Source organism: Chiloscyllium plagiosum, chromosome 5 (assembly GCF_004010195.1).
Source record: "Chiloscyllium plagiosum isolate BGI_BamShark_2017 chromosome 5, ASM401019v2, whole genome shotgun sequence".
Lineage (NCBI taxonomy): Eukaryota > Metazoa > Chordata > Chondrichthyes > Orectolobiformes > Hemiscylliidae > Chiloscyllium > Chiloscyllium plagiosum.
This window is the reverse complement of record NC_057714.1, coordinates 33,858,362-33,873,501: the sequence shown is the minus strand read 5'-3', so window position 1 is coordinate 33,873,501 and position 15,140 is coordinate 33,858,362. Positions and strand designations below refer to the sequence as shown.

At 39.6% G+C, this 15,140-nt stretch overlaps 1 protein-coding gene across 8 annotated transcripts in view; it reads right to left on the bottom strand.

Moving 5' to 3' along the window:
- The window catches only part of dgkb (diacylglycerol kinase, beta), a 788,800-nt gene that overhangs the window by 142,717 nt on the left and 630,943 nt on the right, over positions 1-15,140 (bottom strand). For all 8 annotated transcript variants that reach the window (XR_006311661.1, XM_043689831.1, XM_043689832.1 and 5 more), the window contains one exon: positions 2,989-3,079. Coding sequence is in view for 7 of the 8 variants with exons in the window: in XM_043689831.1 (XP_043545766.1) it covers positions 2,989-3,079 (91 nt within the window). In the remaining variant the exon portion in view is untranslated. The remainder of the gene's footprint in view (positions 1-2,988; positions 3,080-15,140) is intronic.

Below are 15,140 nucleotides of genomic sequence, written 5' to 3'. Positions count from 1 at the left end.
CTGCATCCCCAGTTTCTGTTACTCCTCTCCCAGATAGAACCCTACAGTGTGGAAGCAGGCCATTCAGCCCATACCAACCTTCTAAAGAGCATACCACCCAGACCCATCCTCCCACATTAGCCCTGTAACCCTTCAATTCCCATGGCTAATTCGGCCTATTTACACATCCCGAGATACCATGGGCAATTTTAGTGTGGCTAGTTCACCAAACCGGCACATCTGTGGGAGGACACTGGAACAAACCCACACTGATGCAGAGAATGTGCAAATGCCACAAAGACAATTGCCTGAGGCCGGAATTGAACCCAGGTCTCTAGTGAAGCAGCACTGCTAACCATTGAGTCACTGTGCTGCTGTCAGATATTCACTCCGCTCTTAGCTGCTCCTGTTCTCTGGTTCCTGTGTTCTACCAATGTCACAAACATCAAATGACGAGAGGGAAAACCTCAGGTGGCTTTGGTCTGTTTTCCTCTTCAGACTGAAAATTGTTTCTGATATCCCTGGGACTCAGGAGCTGCATTGTAGGGGAAACAGAGGGGTTGGCTTTGAGGAGGAGGGGGAGTGTGGTGGAGGGAGCGGTAGAATGATCTGCTGGGTAATCCAGAGAGTGTGGGTACTGGTCAGGAAGGAGAGTTGTGGAAGCCCCGGGTGCAGGGAAAGCGAATCCAGAGAAATCAGGACCATCATTTTTATTGCTGTTATTTTCATTTATCCTGTCTGACAGATTTATTTTCACTAATTTTTTAGTCACATTGGTGACTTATGCCTGTGAATACGAGGGCTAATTTTTCGCACCTAAACAATGACATAAAATTGTGGGCAATAGGCATAATTCTTGAATTGAGGCACACCAGAACCTTTAGATTTCAGGGTAAGTCAGTATGCCTGAGGCTGTGGTAGGATTACATCTCTTACTGGTGGTAAATTTCTCAGTGTTCAGCTCTACTGAAAAAAACCTCTACTATTGTTAATTCACTTGCTGTAAAAAAGAATTAAGTGATAGGTCCAATTTGTTTACCTGGGAACAGGCGGTGAACCCTTCTGTTAATTAAACCAAAAACCCAGAAAAGCTCACGTCGCCTCATAACCTATTAAAATATGAGTGACAGATAGCTCCCAAATTCCACAATTTAAAGAAAAAAATCAATTTATTCTTTAACTCTAAAAGTGAACATTAAACATCAACTATTCATAACTCTCAGCCCCCTTTCTTTTAACTGTTTGTTATCTGCCTCCAACTCTATAACAATATACTGTTCCAATAAAACAACACGTATCAAAATTACATCAACTTAATATCAAAACCATATAGCAGCACTCGTTGTCGGTGCCTGTCGTCTTTCGGCTGAAGATCTCTCTGGGTCTTCTTCTTTCTTTTTACTGCGAATATTTTTCATTTGAAAAAATACCTTTGATAGAGAGTGTTTTTGAATGGCAGTCTTTCTTGATGGCAGTTACTCTCTCGATGGCAGCTACTCTGTCTGATTTTCAAAATACCTGCTTTTTTTATACTCCCAACATCAGATCATCTCATTGGTTTGATGTTGGCAAAACAATAAATTCAAACTTGATTAGGTTTAATTTAAACTGATTGGTTAAATTCAAATTGTTGTCAAAACAGCAACCAACTCAGATATCCATTTCACAGCCAAATGTTACATATTTTCACTTTTCCAGTATCCTCTGAGACTGCTAGCTAGTCATATAAGAGGTGCTTGTAAGCTCACAGTGTGAAACAGCATTTACTCTGTCTTAAAGGTACAGTATATACCATGAACTTCATAACACTATGTAAAATTGACTCATATGTATGACCACCAGAAGCTGGCTGCTGGAAGTTGGATTCCTGTTAAATTGACTAGTAGCTGAAAACCACCGTACATACAGTTTGTAATGCTTTTAACTCACACTCATAGGTTGAGGTGCAAGCAGCATGCCAATATTATTCTGCCTGTTTATTTGAAGGATGGTTGTTTGCAACCAGTAATGTGTTGTGAATTAGCTGACACAGCACCAGGGGTCACACAGAAAGGTACACAGAAGCTGGCACGAAGGCAATATACAACAGAGATTCGTTGATGTCAGTACACAATACAGCATGATTTGGTAAGTTTATTTTCTGGTAGTTTTTATATTTACAGTGTGGTCAATACAACAATGTTATGGTCAGTAACTGTAGGAAGCTAATAAATGTAGCAGTGTTATTGTATGAGGATCTGGGGTTGCATTGATTAATATTAGATGTTGTCTTCAAGTGCAGCCTGGACAAAAATAAGCTGTTTGTTTCCAATCCCCCTTCAGCTTCTTTCTCCTCCCTTTTCTAGCATCTTGTCCTGCTCTGGATGGCTCTGCTCATCCTCCAAGTCTTGCTCTATTCCATTGGAAAGATTGATTGATCGAGCCAAGTGTATTTTTTTTTTGCCATGTTGCGCCTGCCACAATATTCCCTACGAGTTCTGCAACTTGAGGATTAATGGGAAGCATCAAATTCTGTTGGAGTTTTACCAACAGCCAGCACCAAAGCCAAAAGTAATTGTTGAACCTTTTAAGTAATACTGGTAGGACTCTGTCCTACTGCTGAAGCATGCTGAGCCATGCAAAATTAAGTGATAGTGAACTGTGAAATCCAAAATAGCATCAATGTTTGAATCAGTGTTGCATACTGTTTGCTGTCATGATCTAGCCTGTGCATGTAATTCTGCATCTGTACCACTACCTCAACCAAAATTATCTCTTGCATGAAAGGTCGCGGAATTGTGTGCCAGAAACAATCCTGCATTAAATTTTGCAAAACACCAACAGCACCCAAAAAGGGACACCATCAAGTACAATGCCATGCTCCAAGATTTTGAATTAAAAGGTCCCATTAAAATGTGCTAATTAGTTAGGTATTACATAATGCCTATTTCTACCTACTACATGTATAATAGAAAAAGCTAAGGAACAATTAAACATGAACCACTTTATCGAGTTATCCATTCACCTTACCTCTATCTCTACATATTCGTGTAGTCTTTTACAAGTGGCAGAGAATGTTTCAGATGTCCCAAATTCAAAATACCAGAATTTGTTCTTCATCCTGAAATGAATGAACACAGCAAATTACTTCATACAACTATCTTAGGAAGAAGTACCATGAGTAAGCACAGATCAGAAAGAGTTGACCAAAAATCAGTCTGGAGAATCCAGCATTTATATACTTTGCTGATTGAAATGAAACTGTCAGCACACACTCTATTATCCTGGCATCTATTGTACCAAGAAATGCAACAGCAGCAACTGACCTGGTTCCACCAATAGTGGCAAGCCCTTTGGACTGAATGAGTTTTATTAACTGCTTTGCTAATTCTACTGTTTGGAATGTTATGAAAACTGGGTCAGTTATGGGTATGTAAAAATGGACAGTATTATCAAGAGGCTTGTCTAACCTCCTGAAACTGAAGCTTCAAATTCAAGATCAGCAAAATAAGCTCATATAGAAAAAAGACACCACAGTGTAGCAGAACTCTACAGTTAGCATTATCAGTATCCTTGAAGGCTATGTCATAGTACACTCATAAATGTACAACTCTATAAGCCAACAGTATACAAATCACATTGGAGAGATTTATGTCTGTAACACGGTCAGATATATAATATCTTTTTCCTGCATGTAGATGTACATTTTATTTTATAGTCATTTTCAGAGGATTTCCAAAATAAATACTATTACATCCCTCTTTCTATACCATGCTGAAATCTAGCTCCAATAAGATTTCTCAGGAAGATGGAGACAAAAAAAATACAATGATCAAAACTTAACATCAGAAATGAATGCTGAATTCCAAAACTCTGCTTCAGAATCTGCATACAACATTCATACAGCTTCCCGAAGATCTTAACAACAGTGTGCTAGTATCTAATGTATGAACAACTGGACTTGAAGCAGACTTTCTGCTGAACTGAAGTGTTTGTTTGTAGAACTAGATCTTAGACTCTTACGAATTGCCTGACCTCAAGTTGAATGATTCAGTTCACTAACTATATTCTTCCTTTGCATATCCTATTCCTAAAGTGATATTTTAACATAAATTGCTTCTTTTTTTTATCATACCGATTTTTCTACTAAGCTAACAGTGCTTCAAAGTTTCCATTCCAAAGATTCTGCCGAAGTATTCACATGGTCCCACATACAGGTAGAATGTACACTTAAGGAAATAAATTATGGTGCTTTTTGCCCTAAGCTGTCCAAAGCCTGTAAAAGAAGTGGGTTACACATTTAATCAATTCGACTGCAAAATAAACAGCAATTCAGTATTTTCCACCATTAAAATCTAAATGGCAAAGAAAGAAAGTCAATACTAGTAGTCAGCTTTCTGGCTGCTGTTTAGCCAGTAGGTATGGATTTCCTTTGGCTTTCTTAGTTCCTCTGGGAGTATTGTAATCATAGGGGAATAATAATGAGTTTGCAACCTAGTTCAGCTCAGAGCTGAACATCTCATTGGTTTTTATTTTATTGTGTCAGCACTTTTTATTACAGATTAGACTTGTCATTGGTCTACAGTTATAGGGTGGCAACATTCTACTGAACCTTTATACACTACACAAGAGGCTGTGACACATATCTTACTAAGGGAAGATTCATGCAAATTAAAATAGTTCAGCTGGAAGTCAATACCATTGTATTGATATCTTATAGATTTGAGTGAATTGAGGTTGCAGTTCAAAAGTAAAGTCTGAACAGAATTTGTGATTTTGCATTTGTCTGCTTTGTCAATCAGTAGTAGCTTAATTGATGAGTGTGGTTACAATAACACCAAGGGGTGAATAAAGTTATTGCTTTCACTAAACCCAGGCTTCAGAAAAAAACATTTAGGACTCATTAAAAGGAAGGATAATGCTGCTGGAGTAACAACAGCTGGAAACTAAAGCAGCCAATGGTTACCTTAGGGACAGCAGCGAATCAGATCTCTTGACTAGAGTCAATGGGTAGCACACAATTGTAACTTGTGCAACTAGACCTGAGCTTGATCCAACTTAGCATTGTGAAAAAGGTGTATAACAGATGGGATATGCAGTTTCGTGTCTTCATTTTTATCGAATCAAAAATTTCTTCTCCATCCCACTCTCAAAAGACTCACTGATGAAGTTATATCAGGAACTCAGAAGTTGAGTATCACAAAGGAAATTTCCAATGCTCTAATCACCGAATCTGCTACTGTGGAATGAGGTCTTGCAAATTCCATCCATCTTGAACAAGAGTTAACAAGAATGAAATACTTCTTCCCTTCCAAATTGAAGCTTATGGACTATCATGCCTAACCTGGGTGAATGTTTTCTTTTCTCAGTCTTTGGAGTTTTCTCTGTTTTTCTCCAGCATTTTTTAATCCCAAAGTCTTCTGAGATGTTGACCTGCCTTCAGAGTCTTCCTGCCTTCAGAGTCTTCCCTTTTGAATTATGTTTCTGAGACTCTCTTTAAACTTCAGATCCTCTGTTTTTTTTTGTTCCTCTCGCTGCTACCATGCTTTATCTTGTAGTCAAAGCTAATACTGCAACCTGCACATTGAATTAGCAGTGTGGTGTATCTCAGGCTGTACCTGTCTGCACATGCACTGCCTCTGAGGCTGCTTGCTCTGTAAATCAAAACAAGACTTTTCAACTCATGTACTGTTAATACTCCTTGATTTATAATTGTACATACTCAGCTCTCAAACACAACTGTCTAGTATAGTGTCAAAGACCTCTCTTTCACATGCTAATTCCAGATTGGCATCTGCTGTTCTCCTGGGGTCAGAATAATGTGATCAAACTTTATAATAAACCATATCATATCACACTAGCTACAATAATGAATTAATAAAGGTTTATTTGAGTAGCTTGTTCCAAGAGACCTGAACAATGAATTGGGCACTGTATACATTCCTTCTCTACTGACTGGGTCCTTGACCATGGTCATCACACCATATAAACTTTCTCACCTGACTGCATATTTGATGAGTGCACAGCAATGAATTTATCATGACAGAAAATATAAAACTGAGCCACGCAACATATGGGATTTTTGGCATTGTTGTTCCCTCAAGTCACAGCCTCCCTGAGATGACAATTTGAAAATACTTACATGCGAAACTGCAAAAGAACGCTTTCAAGTCGCAAAATCAGCAACTGAACAGTTAAAATAATTGTTCCTGAGTGACCTTCACTGAATTTCTTGCTAATATTTTAAAAATGCAAAAGGACTTCATCTGTGCTGCCGATTGAAATAGACCTAATTGTTTTATGCAGAATACCCGATTAACACTTTGAAATTTCAGCCCAGATATTCTAAAACACCAGAATCATTCAAAAGTGAGTACATTACCAATTTCTAGACCTATTGGTTTATAAAATCACAAATCCCATAAATCATCCCTTCTCATCTTTCTGCAGCCAGTCCAGCCTTATTTAGTCAGGATCTGAAGAGGTGTGACCTTCAGAATTCCTCTGTACAGTTTAGGCACATAACAGTCTGAACATCTTGACAATAGTGATATGCCATTATGACCATTTGAAGACATAAGAGGAAGAATTCCTCTGTTCAGTGAGGGGAAATCGTATCCTTTTTATTCGCACATTCAATTTTGTACAAACGACACAGAGAAAATCATTGCTGCACCCACAAATGCAAATTTGTTCAGAAATGTCAAGTTCAATACTGTTTCAGAGGAAAGGCAAAGGTTCCTTTGAAACCATCATGCATTGTGACTTTTGCTAAAAAAAAGTCTGTGCTATTTTTGCTTGAAGCAAAATCCATTCATTCAAATCACATTTTAAATAATTTATGCTAACAAGACTGATATTCACTGTCTCGTTGCCCTGAAAATAGGTAGGCCTTCACCTTGTAGCAGTTTGGTCTAACTGAATAGTTTATTAGGCCATTAAAAGTCAACCACTAGAAATAGGATTGGAGTCACATATATAGCAAGCAGGTTAATTAATTGACCAGCAAGGTGCTTTCTTGTTCTTGCAAAAACCTGGCAATTTATTTCTGATGCAAGATTTTGAAAGTGAATTCAAATATTAAAATCCCAGTGGGATTTGATTTGTTTTAATAAAACCTCTGGATTATTTGTCCAAGCCTCAGTTAGAATGACTTGCCCCTAAGCCTTCACATATTAGAGAATGGAAGAAGTCCTGTTATTCATCAGTGCAAATTAGATGTCCAAAAAGATGACAACAAAAATGTGTCTATTTAGATATTAGAGTTTATCTTAAGTCCTACTGCAAGCATTTCTTATATTCAATATTTTGTTTTCTTTCTGTGCTTTGGTGTTGTTTGCACAAATAAAGGGAAAATATCTTTTGCTTCCTTCCTGAGATCAGGTGAGATTGTGGTGGAGAATGTTACAAAATTCAAGAGCGAGACCTGGTTTCACTTCACTGCTATGACCAGGATTTTATATTGATGTTATTCATTGATAGGATGAGGGTCTTGCTGGCTGAACTAGCAGGTATTGCCAATGTAGACCTAGAAACATAGAAACTAGGAGCAGGAGTGGGCCACTTGGCCCTTGAAGTCTGTTCTGTTATACAACATGATCATGCCTGATTCTCTATATCACTGTCAGACTCCCGCTTTCTCCCCACATCACGGTGCCTTTAAAATCTAAAAATGTGCCTATCTCCTACTTAAATATATTCAATCAACTTGGCCTCCACAATTTTCTGTGGTAAAGAATTCCATAAGTTCACTATCTTTCGAGTGAAGACATTTTTTCTCATTTCAGTCGTAAATGGCCAACCCCATATCCTGTCACTGTGTTCCCTGGTTCTAGACTTCCCAACCAGGGAAAATATCCTCCCTACAGATAACCTGTCCAGGCCTGTTGGGATTTTATATCGTTCAATCAGATCGCCTCCCATTCTTCTCAACTCTAGTGAATATAGTGAAACTATGGTCTTCTCATAGGATATCACTGCCATCCCTGGTAACATCCGACAGAACCTGTACTGTATTCCCTCTGTCACATGTATACCCCTTCCTTGGTGGTCTCACCAAAGTCCTGTTTCACTGCAAAAAGACATACCTACTTCTTAACCAAGTTTGTTTGCAATGACATCCATATGGCATTTATGTTCCCAACTGCTTTCTGCACCTGCCTGTCTACTTTCATTGATCCCTTTGTATATCCAAAATTCTCAGTATATCACCAGGTAAATAATATTCTTCCCTTGAGCATTTTCCAAAAATAACCACGTATTTGGCCAAGTTGAACTTCATCTGCCAAGTGTTTGCCCATTCACTGAATTTGACTAATCACTTTGACATGTCTTTGCATTCTCCTCACAACTCCTAGTCCCTCCAGCTTTATGCTGTCAGTAAACTTAGAAAGGTTGCATTTGGTACCTGCATCCAGGTCATTTTTCTATATATATATATTATGAATAACTCGGGCTAAGCATTGATCATTGTGTTATGCCTCAAGTCACTCTCGGCCATTTGCAAAAATACCCACTTATTCCAATACTCTGTTTCCTGCCTGTCACCAATTCTCAATTTAAGCCAATATATTACCTCTCACACACATCCTTTAAATTTTCCCACTAACATCTTAAGAAGAATCTTGTCAACAGCCTTCTGGTGATCCATATATATCATATTCACTGGTTCTCCATTATCTACTCTATGGCTTACATTAAAAGAAACTCCAATACTTTTGTGAAGCATGATTTGCCATTTGTAAACTCATGCTAGAGTTGTCCAATCATGGCAAAGCTTTCCAAATCAAAAACTGGAATTGCTGGAGAAACTCAAAAAGTCTCATCTGTGGAGAGAAAGCAGAGTGAATGGTTGCCCGATCTGCTGAATTTTTGTATCAACTTCCGTTTTTGTTTCAGAATTCTAGCATCCAGAGTTCTGTGTTTTACTTTCATGCTTTCCCAATGTTCTGTCACCGTGCGTTTTATAATAGACTCTTGCATTTGGGCATGACTGGTGTTAGGGCAACTGATCTTAAAATGTCTGTTTTATTTTCACTCTCCCTCTCTTTTTAAGTATGGGGTTACATTTGCCACTCTCCAGAATCTATACAAGTTTGGAATATGACCACTAATGCAATGTATATTTCCAGTGTTGCTTCCTTTCGGACTCTGGGTGTGGATTATCAGGGCTTACAGATTTGTCAGCCCTAAACCCCAATAATTTTCCTAGCGCCAGTTTCTTATCAAAACTGATTTCCTTCAATCTCATCATCTCACTTGTCCCTTAGTTCCCAAGCATTTTGGGAAGTGATTTCTGCCCTCTTTTGTGAAGACAGAACTAAAGTATGCATTCAAATCTTCTGCCTTTATGTTCCTCATTACAATTTCCCCAGCTTCTGACTGTAATGGAGCTGCATTTGTCCCTACTAACTTTTCTCACCATACCATGAGGATGTTTCCCCTCTTGGGAAATTACAGGGCCAGAGGGCATAGTCTCAGAATAAAAGAGGCACCAATTTAAGGCTGAGATAAGGAGGATTTCTTCTCTGAGGGTTGGGAGTCTTTGGAACTCCTTACCACAGACAGTAGTGGGGACAGAGTCCTTGAGTATACTTAAGGCTGTGATAGATCAATTCTTGATTAGTCAGGGAATCAAGGCAGGAAAATGGATGTGCAGGAACATGGGATCAGCCATGATCATATCAAATTGTAGGAACAGGCTTGAGGGGTTGAACAGCTGACTTAGAGTCATAGAAATATACAGCATGGAAACAGACCCTTCAGTGCAACTAGTCCATGCCGACCAGATATCCCAATCTAATCTAGTCCCACTTGCCAGACTTGGCCTATATTCCTCTAAACCCTTCCTATTCATATAACCATCCAGATGCCTTTTAAATGTTGCAGTTGTACCAGCCTCCACCACTTCCTATGGCAGCTCATTCCATACACGTACCATCCTCTGCCTGAAAAGGTTGCCCCTTAGAACTCTTTGGTCTCTTTCCCCACTTCCCCTCATGATTTTATGAACCTCTATGAGGTCACCCTTCAGTCTTCAATTTCCAGGGAAAACAGCTCCAGCCTATTCAGCCTCTCCCCATAGATCAAATACTCCAATCCTGGCAACATCCTTGTAAATCTTCTCTGACCCCTTTAAAGTTTAACAACATTCTTCCGATAGGAAGGAGACCAGAATTGCATGCAATATTCCAACAGTGGCCTAACCAATGTCCTGTACAGCCGCTACAAGCCGTCCCAAATACTATACTCAATGCTCTGACCAATAAAGGAAAGCATACCAAATGCCTTCTTCACTATCCTATCTACCTGCGACTCCACTTTCAAGCAGCTATGCACCTGCCCTCCAAGGTCTCTTTGTTCAGCAACACTCCCTAGGACCTTACCATTAAGTGTTTAAATCTTGCTAAGATTTACTTTCCCCAAATGTTGCACGTTGCATTTATCTAAATTAAACTCCATCTGTCACTTCTCAGCCCATTGGTCCATCTGATCAAGATCTTGTTATAATCTGTTGTGACCTTCTTCGCTGTCCACTACACTTCCAATTTTGATGTCATCTGCAAACTTACTGACTATATCTCCTACATTCATATCCAAATAATTTATATAAATGATGGAAAGTAGTGGTTCCAGCACCGATCCTTGTGGCACTCCACTGGTCACAGGCCTCCAGTCTAAAAAACATCCCTCCACCACCACCACTCTCTGTCTTCTACTTTTGAGCCAGTTCTATATCCAAATGGTGAGTTTTTCCTGTATTCCATGAGATCTAACCTTGCTAACCAGTCTCCCATGTGGAATCTTGTCGAATGCATTACTAAAGTCTATATAGATAATGTCCACCACTCTGTCCTCATCAATCCTCTTTGTTACTTTTTCAAAACACTCAATCACGTTTGTGAGATACGATTTCCCATGCACAAAACCATGTTGACTATCCCTAATCAGTCCTTGCCTTTCCAAAAACATGTAAATCCTGTTCCTCTGTATTCCCTCCAACAACATGCCCAGCACCGAAGTCAGGCTCACCGGACTATAGTTCCCTGGCTTGTCCTTTCCACCTTTCTTAAATAATGGTACAACGTTAGCCAACCTCCAGTCTTCTCTCGCCTCACCTGTGACTATCGTTGATACAAATATCTTGGCAAGGGGCCCAGCAGTCACTTCTCTAGCTTCCCCTTTTATGATCTTACGGTCTTATCAAAACCTTTCTTGTTACTTTCAATGTTACCTGCAAATTTACACCCATAGTCTATGTTGCCCTCCTGACCAAACCTTTTTGTTGTATTCTAAATGCTCCTAATCCTCAGGCTTGCTGCATTTTTGGCAATTTTATGTGTCTCCTCCTTGGATTTAATAGCGCCCCTAAATTATTTCATAGATGATAATTTTTGCATCAGGCAGGAATAATTAATTGGTAGATATAATTCATGCGCCATACTCCAAATATGAACCATTGCCCATGCACCATCCAATCTTTAGTAAGGCTTTATAATCCATTCTTTGCCAATTCAGGTTTTTTTTAAAATTCAGATTCAAAGGACCCTAATCCTAATCCATCCCTACTTAGCCTTTTAACCGTGGTTGTGAGCCACCTTCCTGAACCACGAGTCCACGAGGTGTAGGTACAGCCACATTGCTTTTAGGAAGGGAGTTCACAATTTCAATCCAGCAAAAGTGAAGGAATAGTAATATAGTTTCAACTAAAGATGGTGAACGGTTTGGAAAGGAACGTGCAGACACTAATGCATCTGCTGCTTTAGTTCTTTTCATTATTAGAGGGCACAAGTTTGGAAGGTGCTGTTGAAGGCTTCTTACAGAAGTGCTATCTCGTTCCTGAACATGGCACACAAATAGCAATATGGAAGTCTTTTGTTCCCAATGGGTTTTACTTTTTCCTACTCTGCATTCTACCACTTCCTAGAACCATCATAAGAAAGGCAGCAAGAAACCCCTTTATTCCACAATTTCAAAAGGCACGGGGATGGGCTATGGAGTGACACGTTCTTCTTCCAAGCTGCTCCACAGGCTTGACAAGTTATATTTTTGATCTAATCCTACGCCTTCATTGGGAGCCTTTCTTATGATCTTTGAGCACTTATGCCTCTTTAAAATTTCCTCACCATCTCTTGTTCTGTGTTGCAACTGCAAAACAATGAAGATCTTCTGCCTTTACGCTGGGACAACTTCGCTTGTGGTGGGAATCATTGCAGAAGCTCAGCATATATAAGTCGCCAGTTGCAACCCACAAAAATGGATCAGAGCTGGATCAGATATGGAAACTTGGGGATTTCCTCATCATTTTAATTTTGCTATGCAGAAAATATATTTGGGGAATGTACTTACTGCCCTGAAACTCAATAAAAATATTTCTGTACTTAAAAAGGTAAAGTCTGTGAAAGGATGTTGAAGCTTCAATTGAGAGATTTTTTAAAAAATAGCTAACATGCCTTGGGGCAAAACCTAGGGAAGACTGAACAGACACTGAAATGCACAATCTAGGCTGACAGTTCTAAACAGTAGAGAAAATGTTAAATCAATGAAAGGCATTTTCATAAATGCAGCTGTAATTACAATAGGAGAGATCAAAGTACTACCAAAAGTCACAAGTGGTTAGCACTGCTGCCTCACAGCGCCAGAGACCCGGGTTCAATTCCCGCCTCAGGCGACTGACTGTGTGGAGTTTGCACGTTCTCCCCGTGTCTGCGTGGGTTTCCTCCGGGTGCTCCGGTTTCCTCCCACCATCCAAAAAGATGTGCAGGGTCAGGTGAATTGGCCATACTAAATTGCCTGTAGTGTTAGGTAAGGAGTAAATATAGGGGTATGGGTGGGTTTCGCTTCGGCGGGTCGGTGTGGACTTGTTGGGCCAAAGGGCCTGTTTCCACACTGTAATCTAATCTAATCTAATCTAATCTAATCTACTCCCACTTTGGTATTGTCTGACTGTCAACAATGTCAGCATCAGAATATCGAGAGTTTAAGCATCAATATCGCAGTTGAATACAAAAACACAGATGACACTTTTTCAGATTTCAAGCATCTGCAGTTCTTTGTTTTATTTCAGGACATTTTCAGAAGTTCTCCTCGTGTCTTGGTCAAAATTCCCTTTTCGTACGGCATGGCCAAAACATATTCATGCATCATGGCGTCAAGGAGGCTCTGTGGATAGTGAAAATGTCCAGGACCTGTTTCCTGGATTTCCACGACCATTCCCGGGAATTCCAGTTTTCAACAGTGCATTTTAAGGGTGTGGGTTGCTTTGGGTCATGAGTTTCACCCTGCACTCCCAACCTGGCTGGGTCCATTGCAAGGATAGATATTTCAAATCATCCATCATTTTAATGGAGACAAGCCAGCTTTTCAATCACTTGTGGTTGACAGCACCATTATCAATATTAAGAATCATTGTCCATGTGAGGGAATCCTTTGAACGGCCTGTACAAAAGGCCTTGAAACTATTATTAAACACAAATTTATCTAGCTCAGATTTAAACTTAGCATCTGCTACAGCATCCACTGCTGTTTGTAGAAGAGACTTCCAAACATCTACCACACTTTGCTTCCTAACATCATTCCAGAACAATCTGGCCTTAATTCTTAGACTATGCCCCCTAGTTTTAGAATCCCCGACCAGTGAAAATAATTTATGTTTATCTACCCTGTCTTTTCCTGTTAATACAAAAATCTCAATCAGATCCCCCTAAACATTCAAATTCTTATACCACTGAGGTTGTATAAAGTTCTCAGCAGACTGTATTTGGTATATGGTGAACAGTTTTGGGCCCCGTATCTAGGAAGAATGTGCTGGCATTGGAGGGGCTCTAGACAAGATTTATAAGAATGATTCCAGGATGAAAGGTTTGTCATATAAGGAGCAGTTGAAGACTCTGGGTCTCTACTCGATGTAGCTTAGAAAGATGGAGGTGAGGATCACATTGAAAGTTATAGAGTGCTGAGACCCTTGGATGGAGAAGATGATTTTACCACTGGTAGATAAGACTAGAACCTGAGGGCACAGCCACAGTGTGAACCCTTTATTACTGAAATGAGGAGACATTCGTTCAGCCAAAGGGTGGTTAATCTGTGGGACATATTGCTCCAGAGGGCGTAGGGGATCAATAGTTACATGGAGATGGCAGGAGAATGGTGTTGAGAAACATATCAGCCATGATCAAATGGTAGAGCAGACTTCTTGGGCTGATTGACCTAATTCTATACCCTTCAGACTTATAGTCTAAATTCTGAAGAAAACAGGCTGAATTTGTGCAATCTCTCCTCACAGCTTAACCTCTGAAGTCCAGGAATCATTTGCTTTCCAATTAGATCTGGGCAAAGAAATGTATATGTGACTCGCAGCCTTATAAATGCAAAAGACTTATTTTGTTTTGACAGTTCTGTGCAGAACCACTGAGAAAAGGTGAATAAAAATATGATTTTGTGCCTTTCTATCACTTTCTCAATAATTTAGAAGGCATTTAAATAGTCATAATTAAACTTAGAATGCCAATAAATTTCACCAGCATGCAAACATCAAGTCAAGTAATTCTAATAATAATCTGAGGATGTAAGAAATAGGAGCACGAGTTGGTCATATGACCTTGTTCCTGTTCCATCATTCAATGAGATAATGAGTGATCTTCTATCTATACTTTCTCCTATGTCTCCATATCGCTTCATTCCTTCAGCATCAAAAAAATCCATCTATGTTAGTCTTGAATATACCTATCGACTAATCACCCTCAGTTTTCTCAATCTATAGAGTCAAAACATTCACAATGCTCAGAGTGAAGAAATTTTTCCTCAGTTTAATCCTAAATGATCATCTTGCAAAATGACTTTGATTCTCATTTGGCACATGAGCAAAATAATACCTGTTCACTTCTGCACAATCCATGCATGACTTAACCTGGGACATTTGTCTTTTGACACAGGGTCACGCTTGCAGTCCAGTGGGCTGGTTAAAAGGGTCTTCTTGGTTCTCTTACACTGTAGCCCCAGCCCCAATGTCATTTAAAGCCTTCCTCAAACTCTCACACATCCCCATGCCCCTTCAAGTCACTCATATTATCTTCTTCCACCCTCAGCCTCCACCTAACATCATGTTACCAGCATATCCCCTCATATTCCCATGTCACTGCTTTTCTCCGTCACGCCTATCAATCCTCATTCTTGCTCAGAAC